The 13,696-nt window shown below is 40.7% G+C and overlaps 5 protein-coding genes across 6 annotated transcripts in view; 2 read left to right on the top strand and 3 right to left on the bottom strand.

The window, feature by feature from the left end:
• The window catches only part of LOC130690401 (integrin-linked protein kinase-like), a 56,406-nt gene extending 55,156 nt beyond the window's left edge, over window positions 1-1,250 (top strand). For both annotated transcript variants that reach the window (XM_057513416.2, XM_057513415.2), the window contains exons 7-8: window positions 28-258; window positions 318-1,250. In XM_057513416.2, the coding sequence (XP_057369399.1) occupies window positions 28-258; window positions 318-467 (381 nt within the window). In that variant the 3' untranslated portion in view covers window positions 468-1,250. The remainder of the gene's footprint in view (window positions 1-27; window positions 259-317) is intronic.
• Window positions 833-4,660, bottom strand: LOC130690406 (serine/threonine-protein kinase tricornered-like). Its single transcript, XM_057513422.2, has 9 exons — window positions 4,379-4,660; window positions 3,226-3,543; window positions 2,957-3,164; window positions 2,791-2,900; window positions 2,601-2,724; window positions 2,205-2,535; window positions 1,847-2,080; window positions 1,593-1,780; window positions 833-1,526 (listed from the first exon to the last, which is right to left on the bottom strand). The coding sequence occupies exons 2-9, from the start codon at window positions 3,301-3,303 to the stop codon at window positions 1,396-1,398; spliced, it is 1,404 nt and encodes a 467-aa protein (XP_057369405.1). The 5' UTR covers window positions 3,304-3,543; window positions 4,379-4,660; the 3' UTR covers window positions 833-1,395.
• Window positions 4,661-5,509: 849 nt separating this feature from the next.
• Window positions 5,510-7,797, top strand: LOC130690398 (uncharacterized). Its single transcript, XM_057513411.2, has 7 exons — window positions 5,510-5,831; window positions 5,910-6,008; window positions 6,083-6,383; window positions 6,448-6,602; window positions 6,669-6,870; window positions 6,949-7,200; window positions 7,263-7,797. Exons 1-7 carry the CDS (start codon window positions 5,745-5,747, stop codon window positions 7,790-7,792), a joined length of 1,626 nt encoding a protein of 541 aa, XP_057369394.1. The 5' UTR covers window positions 5,510-5,744; the 3' UTR covers window positions 7,793-7,797.
• A 420-nt stretch (window positions 7,798-8,217) lies between these two features.
• On the bottom strand, window positions 8,218-11,143 carry LOC130690394 (uncharacterized). The gene is made up of 7 exons (XM_057513408.2): window positions 10,961-11,143; window positions 10,249-10,413; window positions 9,728-10,139; window positions 9,507-9,661; window positions 9,239-9,443; window positions 8,866-9,117; window positions 8,218-8,801 (listed from the first exon to the last, which is right to left on the bottom strand). Exons 1-7 carry the CDS (start codon window positions 11,087-11,089, stop codon window positions 8,269-8,271), a joined length of 1,851 nt encoding a protein of 616 aa, XP_057369391.1. The 5' UTR covers window positions 11,090-11,143; the 3' UTR covers window positions 8,218-8,268.
• Window positions 11,144-11,278: 135 nt separating this feature from the next.
• On the bottom strand, window positions 11,279-12,592 carry LOC130690415 (uncharacterized). The gene is made up of 4 exons (XM_057513430.2): window positions 12,347-12,592; window positions 12,201-12,284; window positions 11,839-12,133; window positions 11,279-11,771 (listed from the first exon to the last, which is right to left on the bottom strand). The coding sequence occupies exons 1-4, from the start codon at window positions 12,473-12,475 to the stop codon at window positions 11,314-11,316; spliced, it is 966 nt and encodes a 321-aa protein (XP_057369413.1). The 5' UTR covers window positions 12,476-12,592; the 3' UTR covers window positions 11,279-11,313.
• Between the last annotated feature and the right edge of the window lie 1,104 nt (window positions 12,593-13,696).

The raw sequence follows: 13,696 nt of genomic DNA, 5'->3' as shown, positions 1-13,696 counted from the left end.
GATCAATTAATTGATTAACTTTTTCAGATTGATGAAGACCTTTCGGCGCGCATTAGCATGGCTGACGCCAAGTTCTCCTTCCAGGACAAGGGTCGTTGCTATAGCCCTCAGTGGATAGCCCCAGAAGCTCTTCAGAAGAAAGGAAAAGAAATCAACGTCAAGGCGGCGGATATGTGGAGCTTTGCCGTTCTCTTGTGGGAACTTGCTACACGACAGGTACCTTTCGCTGAACTGTCTCCAATGGAAGCTGGACTAAGAGTATGTTCTTTCCTATTTGAATAATTTAATGATTTAAACATTTTTACCTTTTATCTTAGATCGCTCTTGAAGGACTAAGAGTTTCAATACCTCCTGGCTCTAGTCCACATATGGCCAAATTGATCCGAATCTGCATGAACGAAGATCCAGGAAAGAGGCCCAATTTTGAGATGATCACGCCCATTCTCGAAAAGATGAAACTACAATAGTGATTGGCAATATTTTTACCAAATTTTTAAAGTTTACAAAGTAAAAAAAAAAAAAAGTGCCGCGAAACTCTACACACAAAGCCTTCCAATTGGATTCTTCGCGTAACACTGCCTCACACACACACGCAACGATTTTGCTACATTAACTGGTTGAATCCCTCCCCCAGCCCAAGGACGTTAATTTTTTTTCCCCAATAGTTAATACGGTAATCCCGTGCCAATTTGTCTCAATCTTTTTTCTAAAAAAAACAAACCCAACGCTAACCATGTGCCTTTCAAGCCCCTCCCCCGAATTTTCTCACTGACGCAATCGTTTCCTAAATACTTAGTTTTTACGGAGAACAAAAAAAAAGAAACTACCAAATATAATATGCTATGATCATATATTTGTTATTATTATTATTATTACATTTACACCAGGAACAAAGAATTGTTTTTGATTGCTTACCAACAAGAGGATTTTTTTTTGTGGGGTGTAGAAGTGATGAGGAGCTAGAATCCAAAGAATTGCAGAGGTGGATAGCAGATCTGATGGGGGGAAAAAAATGGGAGAAGAATAATATCTATATACAAATCATGATTTGGTTTTGGTTGGTAATCTGCCTTTTTCCTTTTTGCGAAAAACCTCGAAAAAATAATAATAAAGATGAGATCGAGACACAGTGGGGAAAAAGAAGAAAACAAAAGAATTTTAAGTGAAAGATTTCCAGAGTATGTGATAAATTTAGTTGATTTTCCCTACACAAGTCGAATGGATCCAAAAGAGAGGGGACAAAAAAAGAAGTAGAATTCGTTTTAAGACGGTACAAAGTGCAAGTGGATCGTTCTTTTAAAAAAACCGTTAACCAACAACAAATATTTTTTCTTATATCTCAGATAGCGAAGAGAGTAGGACGAAGAGGGGAAGGAATTATTCTTAAATTGTTTACTACTTTTTCATGTGCGAGGGGAGGACACCTCGTTGCGTCAGCCCTTCAAAGCGCTTGAAAGTGTAGTTGATAAACACCCAGTCCTTGTAAGTTGACACGTCACCCTCCTTCGGAGGCTCTGGTGCCGATGCTAGTTAACAAATTGCTTCGATTAAAATAACTGAAAATGAAATGTAGTAATTAAAAAAGAAATTACGGATTTTGAGGTCGACATCGGGGAATTCGTCAAAGTTTGAAGTATCGTCAATAGAGCGAATATTGACCGAAATCGCAGCCGGCCTTTCACGAATGTGCTCCCAGTCGACGCCACGGAAAAAATTGCACGATTTCAAGTCATCGAGTCCACGCTGGGATCCTGCCCGGCGATCTGCCTCGCAGCAAAACCTTCACGCGTGTAGCGGGGATTAACGTATTCGATCAGTTGTTAAAGTTAAAACAAAATAAACTAACCTTAAAATGATTTGACGGGCGTCTTCAGATATAGGCACCTCTGGTGGAAAGATGAGGGTCTCTCTCCAATTCATCACCTTTCGATATGTTTCCTGTGGGTTCTCGCTGCAGAAAGGTGGGTAGCCAATCAGCATTTCGTACATGATAACGCCCAAACTCCACCAATCGCACGCTGCGCCATAGCCCGTCTGCATAAACACTTCCGGAGCGATGTAATCAGGTGTGCCCACCGTGCTATTGATATGAAACGAATTAAAATTCTGTTTGTTGAATTAAATGAATTTAACTTAAAGTTAATTGAATCAAAGTTAACATCAGTCAAGTAAAATACTACGAGGAAAAAGGATTGCGTCAAAACCTGTAGGCTAGGGCACGTCGGTTCTTTTTCCAGCTCTCGGCTCGCCTTTTACTATCCATGGGATTGCTGGGTGCAAAATCAGACGGCTTAGCCTGGCTTAAATCACGGTAAAAGTCGGTGCGATGGGATTTCTTCAGGCCGGTGCATAGGCCGAAGTCCGAGAGCTTAATATGGCCCCGCGCATCGAGAAGGAGATTATCAGGTTTGATGTCACGATGGATGAAGCCCAGTTTGTGAATAGAATCAATGGCCAACGCGGTTTCCGCGATGTAAAACTGCGTACATTCTTCGGAAAGCGTGTCTCGTTTCATCAGCAACGTCATCATATCACCTTTTTTCATATTTAAGGACGAATTACATTTAATGATACGAGGATTTGATGGGGAATTTGTTTACCTCCAGGAAGAAATTCCATAATCAAATAGAGATTGACTGGATCCTGGAATGAATAATACATTTTCACAACCCATTGGTGATCGGCTTCGGCAAGAATGTCACGTTCCGCTCGAACGTGAGCCACCTTTTAATTTACACGAGAAAATTATTCCATGAAAAATTCTATTTACCTTTTATTTTTTATGTTTACCTGCTCCTTTTCCAACATGTCAGCTTTCCTCAAAATTTTCATAGCGTAAACATGGCCGGTATCTTTCTTTTGAACAAGACGCACTTCTCCGAACGCCCCACGGCCAATCACTATGAAATTATGTTAATTGAATGAACCAAGGAAAACATAATAAAAATTACCCTACCCTTCAGAGGTTCGAAATCTTCGACGCCCAAACGAGAACGTTTCAATCGCAAGAATTCAGTCTCTTTGACGGCATGTTGTTGACGTTTCTCCTGTTTCTGAGTCTCCGTCAAACCTTCTTCTCTCAACGTCTCTTCCAACTTTGCGAGTCTTTGTTGCCTTTCGACATTCTGAGCGATGAGATTGCTGTAATAATTCTCAAGCGTCACCTATTGTAATGAAAGTTTTAGTAATTGGCGACATTTAAAAAAAATTATATGATGGACGCACTTTGGCTTTAGTGGCTTTATCCAAGGTATGGCCGCTGAGACGGATGGGCGCTAGCTGGTCCTGAGCGGCCCCTAACATGTTGCTGCTCTCTTCGTTGTTGTTATTGTTGTTGCAATTCGTACCAATGGAGCGATGGGTTTTTCGATGACGATGTTGTTGAGATCTCTCTTGCTGTTGTTGCTGATATCGACGTCGGGGACTGGGTCCCGGTCCCTTCTGACGCAACCACCACCAGAAAAAATCCAGGATAACTCCTTTGCTGAGGTTGGAGGATGACAGTGACGGCTCACCGAAACTACGTACACGATTGAATTACAACTGTAATGAAAATAAAAATCCGTTGAAAACAATTCCAACAAAGACCACCACATTTACCAGACTGTCTTTCTATGCTATCGATTGCTCGAATCCCTGAAGAACAGGCCCACATACCACTTCCTCTGAACCCTTCTATTGGCTGAAAACCCCCAACTTCCGCCTTCACTTCCGTATTGTATTTACAATACAAGCACTGCGGTGGGCTCATTCGTATCCACCACCATTTCACCAAACATCACCTTGAAGTTTTATGCTGAATCAATAAGTCAATATGGCCATATTAGGAGACTGTCAAAATGAGCAAACTTGGGAAGTGTGCAACGACTAGTCTATGCACACCCATTTGTCAAACACCGTGTTGAACAAAAAAGTAAACATAAAGAACTGTTTGTCCCTCTGCTAACTGCAATTCCACATCTTGGGTCATGCAACGTCAGTCCACCAAATGGGGAAAGTAGACAATGCAAGTATTTTCCTAAGCCAAACTCTCCACTACAGAATGAGGTTAAGCAATCAATATTATGCACCACGGCAGGCTACAAAAAAAAAAACCTTTGGTACACAGAACCCTTTAGTTTTTGCTTTGCATGGTAACAAATCTGAGAAATTTATATCTGTTTCAACAGCATATCAAGCCATCTTGAGGAGATTCATTTAGTGCCCATTCCATTTGTTGTTACATCACTCAAGTATTTGATTCATTAGCCCAAGAAATCCAACTAACAGCATTGCAGCACCACCCTAGGCAATCTCAAATCATATTTGACAAATTCTAGGAAAACATTAAAGCTTATGCAACAGAGCGTAAAAGAAGAAAAGAAAAACGAGAGCCTACCTCAAGGCAATTGACCTCCAGGTTGGAGAACCTCTTCACGAGAATGCAACCAGCCAGTAAACAAAAAGAAAGGTGCGAAATTCGTGAAATCTGTTACCCAAGTTAAAACTCTTAAACTCTTTCGCACCGCATATGAACAATGGTCAAAACATTAGAAGCAGAAAATAAGCCGTTAAGCAGCCAGTTTTATAACAATTTCTCAGACTTCTTGGCTTTACTTGTTTCTCTCGCCCGCTCAGTCTCTCTATCTAACTCTCAGGTGATCTGTGTTCCCTTCTTCGCTTTTCCACTCTTTAGCCTTTGCATAATCATTTCATTTACCGTGTTGCCAGATTACTATAATGTATCGAATCGCTTGCTGTAGTTGTAAAAAGAACCAAAAGATGGAGCTTTTTCATTCAAGTTTCTTGTTTAATTTTGATGACGTCAATAAAAAATCCGATCAATCTTTCGAGGAAATCAATGACATTTTAATAATTCTTAAGGAAACCGTAGAGTAATTTATGCTTCTAATAGAGATCAGTCGTATTTTTCAAAGAGAAAAAAAAAGAAAACTGACAACCGCCGGAGTTAACGGGATTCGCTTCCATAATAAAATTGGGAATTGAATGCGGTTGTTGAATTCGATTGCGAAATGTGACATTACTAATTCCATCCTGCAGTGCGACTTGTATTACGCTTTGGATTTCGGTCATCATTTCTAAAAAGTGACGAACGCTTGAGGGGCTTTTTAAAAGTTATACACGTCAGATATGGCAAACGTGAGAATTCTAAATCGCTTCAATTTCCAATCGTGTATACTTTCGCAACGGTTTAGCCTAGATGCACGTTATGCCTTAGGCCGTAGCATCCTCCGATATTTTGGTACTATGTAGGCAACTTGTCATGCTGGCATTCTGCCTAGTAATTTGGTTTTCAAAAGTCACCGTCGTCAATGAGCAATAATTTAATATTTCAATCGTCTAGTGGACATTGACATCCTCTCGTTTTTTCTAAGCACGATTTCATCCTGTACTTTCTGAATTTTTCTAGCTTACGAGACAGTAACGAACAAATATGAAAACCAGTACTAACACACGTAGCTTGCATGTGTCCAGTAACACTGGGAAGTCGATCAACACTATTATGTAGGCCCTAAGGGTCATGCAATTTAGCTTCCAAATTTGTTCGTGTACCGCAAATTGAGCCTGGCACGGTTATGGAAAATGGAACTCTGGGTACATGAGAAAATGGGCTTGTATGAGGAAGTGATTCTCTGATCAGGGCACATGTTTCGAGAAGTACTAAATAGCGTTGAACTTACCATCCAACGTTCAGTTGAAAAACAGAACGCTTCCATTACAAACGTTTGTAACTAAAGTACAAAATGGCTCTCATCGCGCTGTTAGCTGCTGTCATCTGCTTGACCTCGTGTGCGACAGCCATTACATTACAGGATCTCAATAAAAATTTCGTAAATAACATTACTTAATTCTTTTTTGTTTTAAGGACTGCAAGACAATCTAACATGTATTTGTTGATACGATAAAAGGTTAAATTTAAAGAAGGTGTGACAGAAAAAGAAATTAAACTGGAAGCAAAGGTGACGGAATTAGAAACCAAACTTCTTCGGCTAGAGGGACTAGTGGAAGTAACGTACACCATTGTATTTAATTGACTATATTCATTCTTAATTATTCCATTTTTGCAATCTAATTTTTCAAGAGAAATTTGATTAGTTTGATCAAAGAAGATTTCGCTACCAAAATGGTTCAACTGGAGGACAATGTGAGCCAACAGAAAGAAATGCTGATTGCCCTACAAACGAAAGACCCCACCGATAGAACGACGTTCGACTTGGATAACAGCGAAAACGCTAATTTCTTTGCAAGGAGAAGCATCTTAAGAACGTGTCAAGAACTTCGTGGAGCGATACCATCGCTGACTTCCGGAATGTACTGGATCGATCCCGATGGACAAGGTGTTGGTGACGACCCAATCTACGTCTACTGCGACATGACCACAGGTATTAAACAAATGAAGAAAAATGTTGTTTTCTTTAGTCAAATGACGTGCTATTCAAAATGTAGGATCCAGTTCCATTGTCCACGACAGCGAATCGCCAATTGACGTAGGCCACTGCGCCGAACCCGGATGCTACTCGAGGACAATCAACTACAACGCAACCACTAAACAAATGATCGCATTGGCTGAATTATCCGGCAAGTGCCAACAATCGATAACGGTGAGTTCAAGTTTTACTGCGTCCGTTACTTATGTTAAATTTGTCCTGCGGCTACACATTTTGCAGTACGATTGCACATACGCCCCGTTCGAGTTCAACAACGTTCCTTTCAGCTGGTGGACTGATAGACATGGAAATCCTCAGTATTTCTGGGCTGGAAGTAATGCTAGTGCACACACTTGTCAGTGTAGCATTGACCAGAGTTGCGTTGACGCTACAGCGAAATGCAACTGCGACTCAACTTCGCCAATGCAACTGGCAGATACGGGTTAGTTAACTCGTCTTCATTTTTGAATTGGAAAAGTATTTTGTGGATCAAAAGGTCAACGTTCCCTTATCTAAACAGGTTTTATCACTGATAAGAGTATTCTACCCGTTACTCGCCTGAGTTTTGGACGGACGCAATTCGAAATATCGTCCGGTGTTCATACACTGGGTAGATTCGAATGCCTCGGTCAGGCGAATTCCACCGGAATACCCACGTCATGTGAAGATTTATGGCGGATTGGCCACTCACTCAATGGACTCTATTCCATCAAAGGATCTGCCATGCTGGAAACTGTATTTTGCGATTTCACGAAACTGCCCGGCGATGCAGGTAAACTGATGTTCAGTTTTCAATCAAACACGACCACGATGCTTGAATTCACCTCAAACTAGGTTTCCAAAGATGGGTCGGATACGCTGACGTCAAATCGACACTCGTCTACTTTTACGTCCAGCGAAGCCAACGATTCACAACAGTAAACACTTCCATCCCGTTCGACGTTGCCACACTCAACGTTGGCAATGGCATGAATTTGACAACAGGCATTTTCACAGCTCCACGAGCTGGAACCTATTTCTTCTGCTTCACTGGACTGGCTGAATTCCCCACTTTTTCCTATTTATCCTATTTGGGCATAGATCTTTATTTGAACGGTAATCTCACCGGAAGGGCTTTCGTCGAAGACGTCAACACCGTCGCTGGCCAATACAGCCCGCTGAGTCTTCAATCGACGCTGCAGATGCAACAAGGTGACCAAGTTTGGTTGCAGATTGACACCTTGTTTCCTCTCGTCGGTGGACGCCCTGCTGGCCGAAGACAGCGGATGCCTCTTGCGAAAAGAGTGGTGCTCTTTGACGACAGCCGCCATTTTACTCATTTCACCGGTTGGATGTTGGAAGAAGATATTTCGCGATCACTTTAAGTTGAACACCCATTGCATAATAATAATTAAATTGTTGTATAATCCAAAACGAAAAAAATACGATTAAACCCAACGTACCCTTTCGAAATCGTCCATATGTCGGACTCATTGCTAGGATGTGAAACGTACATTTTTTTTTATATCATGCGAGATAGTAGTCAATCACGCCACTTGCTGTCCTTGTCGTGTAACATGACACACGTCAACGTCACGCGTGTTTATCTACATTTGTTGGTTTTTATGGCCACTGATTAAAAATTGGTAGCTCATTTCAACTTGTTCGAGTTGACGGTGTCAGCCGTCATCCCTTCAACAATAAAAATTTCACCTGTAGTTTTACAAGCGGACTGAATGAACCAATAACAACGACCTTTGTACCTGAATAAAACACGAAAAATTATATTTTTAAAAGGGCTGGGTTTAATGTATTGCACAGGAGCAGGGTCGAAACGGTGTTAGTCGTGTGAGTTTGCATTTTAAAACGATTGCGAAATGTCTTCTTCCAACATCCAGCCGGTAAAATGAGTAAAATGGCGGCTGTCGTCAAATAAAACGACTCCTTTTGTCGGAAGCATTCGCTTATTGCGACGAGCAGTACCATCGTCAACAACGAAAGGCATTAGAGAATCAATTTCCAGCCACACTTGATCGCCCGGTTGCAAATTCAATGTCGACTGGAGAGTTATTGGGCTAAACTGGCCGGCGGTGGTGTTGGCATCTTCCACAAAACCCCTCCCAATGAGATTATCGTTGAGATAAAGATCTATTCCTAAATAGAGTAAGGAGGAAAAGGTTGGGAATTCCGCCAGCCCCGTGAAAGAGAAGAAATACGTTCCAGCCCGCGGGGCTGTAAAAATGCCCGTTGTCAAATTCATTGCGTTTCCTATGTTGACAAGTGCAACATCGAATGGGATGGACGTGTTCACTTTGGAGAATCGTTCGCTTCTCTGCACGTAGAAGTAGGTTGGCACTGACTTGACGTCGATGTAACCAATCAGCTTCTGAAAATCTAGATGATGCAGTTCAATTTTATGTAGATGAACAACCAGATTTTTTGAAATCATTATTCTTACCGTCATCTCCAGGTAGTTTGGTAAAATTGCAAAACACCGTTTCCATCATAGCAGGGCCCATGACGGAATAGAATCCGTTCAGGGTGTGGCCTATATGCCATAAGTCCTCACAAGACGTTGGAACTTGTGCAACGTCCGCCCTTCCAGAGCATTCGAATCTGCCCAGCGTGTGTACACCAGAGGATATTTCGAACTGAGTTCGTCCAAAATTCAGACGGGTTACGGGAAGGATTTTTTTATCAGTTATAAAACCTGCGGACAGATTGTGGCAATAAGAAGGTCCAGTTGCCGACGTAAATATAGACAGATTAAATATGCAGTTGAATTAGCCATCAAAGTTAACGAGCATTTTAAAAACAATAAATCAATTTACCTTTGTCGGCTAATGGTGTTGGAGCAGTGGCATCACAATTGCACATAACTGAAGCATCTATGCAATTTCCATCAACGCTACACTGGCAAGCATGAATCCCTTTTTCAAAGCTTCCCGTCCAAAAATATTGCGGATTTCCATTCCTGTCACTCCACCAGGCGAAAGGGACGTTGTTGAACTCAAATGGAGCATAGTGGCACTCGTACTATGCAATGAAATGAAAACTGGTAATATTAAATTAGGGTTCAGAATAAAAGTCACGACTTACGACAATGGATTGATGGCACTGTGCTGACAATTCAATTAATGCTTTAATTTGTTTATTACTCGCATTGTAGTTGATTGTCCTCGAGTAGCATCCGGGTTCAGCACAATGACCCACGTTAATTGGTGATTCGCTGTCGTGGGCAATGGAAGTCGACCCTTCAAAACGAAATTACGAACAATTACAACGAATTTCAAATGCACGATAGTATAATATGTCATTACCTGTTGTCATGTCACAATAAACATAAATAGCGTCATCTCCCACTCCATGGCCGTCTGGATCAATCCAATACATTCCTGAATTCGCCGATGGCTCACTTGAGTAAATTTCTCGGCATGTTCTTGGTGTTTTGCTTCTTCCTGGCAGTCGATGTTGTGTGTCTAGTTCATTTGTCGCAAATTTAAAACTGGCCTTTAGGATCGGTTCATCGTTTTCAACTTTCATTTCTCGTTGGGCAACCAATAATGCCTTAGACTCGAGCTGATTGATTTTGCCTTCCAATTCAGCATCTTTCTGTTCAAGTTGTACCACTTTTTCACCCACAACTTCCTTGAATTTCAATATCTGGTTCACAACAAACGAAAGTGTTTCAAGTGGTGGAACTTTTGAAGCCAAATCTTCTTTTGCTTCAACCTCATAAAAACAATGACACGGTTGTAAGTGTAAGCTGATGCTTAATAGGTTAAATAAGCAGATCCCATACGGGATTAGGGGAGATTATAAAGTTACACACGAGGCTTACATTTTGTTTGTCTATTGGTTGCACTAGTGTTGCCGGCGCCATTTGCGTAATCACTTCTTCCAACTGGACATTTTTCGTCTGAAGTTGGCCATTTATAACTTCCAATTCAGCCACTTTTTTCTCCAACTGAGACACTTTTGACCCAATGATTTCCTTGAATTTAACCTGAATTGAAAAATGATACCAGATTAGTTAATTTATACAACCAACGTAAGAAAAACGAAATGAAAGAATTGTCTGCCACATGTGCCCTTTACGACGACCTTTTCAAGGCCTTTTGTTGGGTTCGGCAACTGCTGGCCTTGCTTGAAACCAGACAGCACCGAGATACAAAACGCCCCAGTATCTAACTTGGAACAGCCATTAAATAAAGGACGCCTGTACCAAACGAAAACGAAATTATGGGCTATTGTGGTAGGAGTTCGTCCAGTACGCGTTCATGGCCGTTTGTTAGTGAAAAATGCCTCGGGACAACCAAGAAAAGTGATGAAGCCAACAACGTTTCCTTGTTCAAATCTACATGCCTCTGATGCATCCTTTTCAAAATTTAATCAAACGTTTTTAAAGTTTAATTACTCAAAATCTACATTACAGATGGAGAAAACTAAAAGATGAGACTATACAGCGTAAATCGTCATTGCACGTGGGTTTAAAAAAATAGTCTGCACAGCATATGCACAAAGTGAGCGAATTGAAAATACTTAATTCTTACATAGCTGTCGGTTAATTGTTGCAGTTTTTCCTCTAGTGGAAGGGCGATACTGGTCGAACTTGTTGGCCAAAAAGCAAAAAGTAAGAAGACGCAGACGTGGGTGAATTTTCTGCAAAAGTGAGGAGCCATTTTGAAAATCAAGACCTTTTCGGCCGAGCACAGGCCAGCATATGATCACCCTGCCTACGGAAAAAGCTAAATATCTACCATAAGCATTTCGCTAAAGCTGCTTTCTAGCGGCACCAGATACAAACCTTTCTTTACGGACGTTCCAGCAGAGACAATGATGGTTAGAATGGTAGCCATATTCCAAGGGCGTCGTGATTATAAAACGTTTATTTTCAACAACAGATTCACAACATCCACCCTGTGAAATGAGTATAGTGATAACCAATGGCGTCGTACAGGTAAACAGAACTTGATTTGTAGTAAATCTCGACCCAAACTCGATCTCCCATTTCCAAGTGGAGTGTCGATTGCAAAGTTAATTGACTATTTTGACCTTTGATTGTGTTTGCTTCTTCGGCCAAACCCATTGCGACTCGATCGCCGTTCAAGTGAAGCCCTACTCCCAAACAAACAAAAATCGAAGACGTGGGGAAACTGGCCATTCCAATGAAGGAAAAGTGATAGGTTCCAGCCTGAGGCGACGTAAAAACGCCTTTAGATGAATCCATAGCATTTCCGACGTTGACTCGTTCAACTTCGAACGGGATTGGAGTGTCAAAGGCCGAAAAAGACGAATTCTTTTGAACATAAAAATAGGTGGGTGTTGCCTTAACGTCGGCGTACCCGATCCATTTCTGTAAATCTGTCGAAAACAAAAAAACTTTTCTAATTTAATTGGATTAGTTGATTGGATTAACTGATTGTTATACCTGGATCATCGAGTATCTTAGTAAAATCACAGTAAACAGTTTCGACTGATTTGTTTCCCATCACTGAATACAATCCGCTCCAATTGTGTCCAATTTGTTTGAGATCCTTGCATGAGGTTGGCATTCCAATTACGGGTTGGCTAATGCTAGTTGTAATTATGTACGATGATTGCTGCTGCTGTTTGTTGTCCGTTAAATTCGGGTACAGCAAAACTTCAGATAAGAACGACTCGTGATGTTGAACTTTGGCTTCTAATTGAACTATTCTTGATTCCAGACTTTCTCGAATTTCTTTCTAGAATGTAATGTCAATTAGTCTATCATTAGCCATAGCTACGAATCAATTATAGAGCAGGACTTACGTTCTCCTGGAGTTGGATCTCCAGTTGAGCCACTTTAGCTTCCAGTTCTACATTTTTAGCTTCAACACTTTCCTTGAACTGGTTCTGGTATAAATAGAAAATGAATTCAATTAAAAGTCATGAAAAACAGGCAATAAAATTCTTACGTAGTTTTCTTTTAATTGTTTCAGTTGTTGCTTTAACGAAAGAGCAGCATCAGTGGAACTCAAGGACAAAACGAATATTAAATAACAGAGGACAAGGTGGATGAATGCGACCGATGTGTAACGAGCCATTTGTTCAACAACGTTGTTCAAGTCTGAGTCAAGTTTCCTTACGAGTTCCTATTTTCTAACTGATGAGTACACGATTTGCCTTACAGAGTCGTACGCATAATACAACACTTTTAAGGCTTTGGGGGAGTAAGAAAAAAAGAAGAAATGTAGGTAGCCAATTGTATTTACTTAGACCATCGACAGGCGTAGAACGTAACAGAGATAAATAGCGTTATAAATCTACATAACTTTGAAAATCTTATCGTCGTCGAGAATGTTTATTCTCATGGAAACCAGGATGTCTGTTGCCTACGTATCAGTCCTTTCTTTCCTTTTTGCAATGGTCAAAATCTGAGACGAGTTGAGGGAGTCTATGTATATACACTTTGAAGGATGATACAATGTTTGGAGAGACAGCTGATGTGGAATCACGCAGCTCCAAAGTGGGTCGGCTACACTAACGTCGACGTTTGGCTACTTGGGTGGTAGCGAGGGAAGGGAGAAGATGGGAAATAACAAATTTTTGACGATCACAGCAGTCGATTGCTTTGACATGTTGAGGTTAATATCCAATAATTTATCAGTCGGGAAATTTTTTCGGGGGGTATCTCCATAGTTCTGTTTGTCTTTCGACACGTACATTTTTTAATGTCTCGACTCATCATTCTTTTCATATCACTTCAACAAATCAAATTCGTTGAAACATTGAAATTTCAAATGGTAACTATTAAAAATGCCATAAAACTACGTCTACGTTGTCATTTTCACCAGTTAATAAGAAGAGATTGACCAAGAATTCAAAGTCGAATGGACCAATAATAAAAAAAGGGACAGTGTCCTTCACCGTATCACGATTTGTCGTCGTGATCACTTCCAAATCCGTAGATAGGTCGGTGTTTGTCACAGATGGGCACAAGCAAAGTGCACTATCAAAGACATGCAAACTTTGGATTAAATCGTATACAGATGATACGGACGTCTTTCACGGATTTTATTTAAAACCTGACAAGATAGGCCATGATTCGTTTAGAGGTGTTGAAGGCTGATATAGGATGGCAGGACAATCTATATGCGGCTTCTAATGGCAAAACGATAATGAATATGTAAATATACCTTTCCCTACGTAAATAGCAACGAAACGTATTTGATCGGATCTCATTACAATCTCCTTTTGGGCGTTCCGTTCGATTCTGAAATTACTTGAAAATAACAGATTTAAAAAAAAAAACTTTATTATACTTG

This window comes from Daphnia carinata, chromosome 6, assembly GCF_022539665.2.
Source record: "Daphnia carinata strain CSIRO-1 chromosome 6, CSIRO_AGI_Dcar_HiC_V3, whole genome shotgun sequence".
Taxonomy (NCBI): domain Eukaryota; kingdom Metazoa; phylum Arthropoda; class Branchiopoda; order Diplostraca; family Daphniidae; genus Daphnia; species Daphnia carinata.
This window is presented reverse-complemented; position numbering and strand designations above follow the sequence as displayed.

What these genes read in the sequence shown, in the direction of transcription:
- LOC130690415 (XM_057513430.2), bottom strand. Translation starts at nt 12,475, where the DNA reads ATGGCTCGTTACACATCGGTCGCATTCATCCACCTTGTCCTCTGTTAT. An exon ending in AACAATTAAAAGAAAACTAC is followed by an intron (nt 12,285 to 12,346) that starts GTAAGAATTTTA and finishes TATTTATACCAG; the next exon opens with AACCAGTTCAAGGAAAGTGT. An exon ending in AGATCCAACTCCAGGAGAAC is followed by an intron (nt 12,134 to 12,200) that starts GTAAGTCCTGCT and finishes ATTACATTCTAG; the next exon opens with AAAGAAATTCGAGAAAGTCT.
- LOC130690406 (XM_057513422.2), bottom strand. Translation starts at nt 3,303, where the DNA reads ATGTTAGGGGCCGCTCAGGACCAGCTAGCGCCCATCCGTCTCAGCGGC. An exon ending in ATAAAGCCACTAAAGCCAAA is followed by an intron (nt 3,165 to 3,225) that starts GTGCGTCCATCA and finishes TCATTACAATAG; the next exon opens with GTGACGCTTGAGAATTATTA. An exon ending in CGATGTCGACCTCAAAATCC is followed by an intron (nt 1,527 to 1,592) that starts GTAATTTCTTTT and finishes TTTGTTAACTAG; the next exon opens with CATCGGCACCAGAGCCTCCG.
- LOC130690398 (XM_057513411.2), top strand. Translation starts at nt 5,745, where the DNA reads ATGGCTCTCATCGCGCTGTTAGCTGCTGTCATCTGCTTGACCTCGTGT. An exon ending in CTACTGCGACATGACCACAG is followed by an intron (nt 6,384 to 6,447) that starts GTATTAAACAAA and finishes TTCAAAATGTAG; the next exon opens with GATCCAGTTCCATTGTCCAC. An exon ending in AGTGCCAACAATCGATAACG is followed by an intron (nt 6,603 to 6,668) that starts GTGAGTTCAAGT and finishes CACATTTTGCAG; the next exon opens with TACGATTGCACATACGCCCC.
- LOC130690394 (XM_057513408.2), bottom strand. Translation starts at nt 11,089, where the DNA reads ATGGCTCCTCACTTTTGCAGAAAATTCACCCACGTCTGCGTCTTCTTA. An exon ending in AGTGCCATCAATCCATTGTC is followed by an intron (nt 9,444 to 9,506) that starts GTAAGTCGTGAC and finishes TTCATTGCATAG; the next exon opens with TACGAGTGCCACTATGCTCC. An exon ending in AACACCATTAGCCGACAAAG is followed by an intron (nt 9,118 to 9,238) that starts GTAAATTGATTT and finishes ATCTGTCCGCAG; the next exon opens with GTTTTATAACTGATAAAAAA.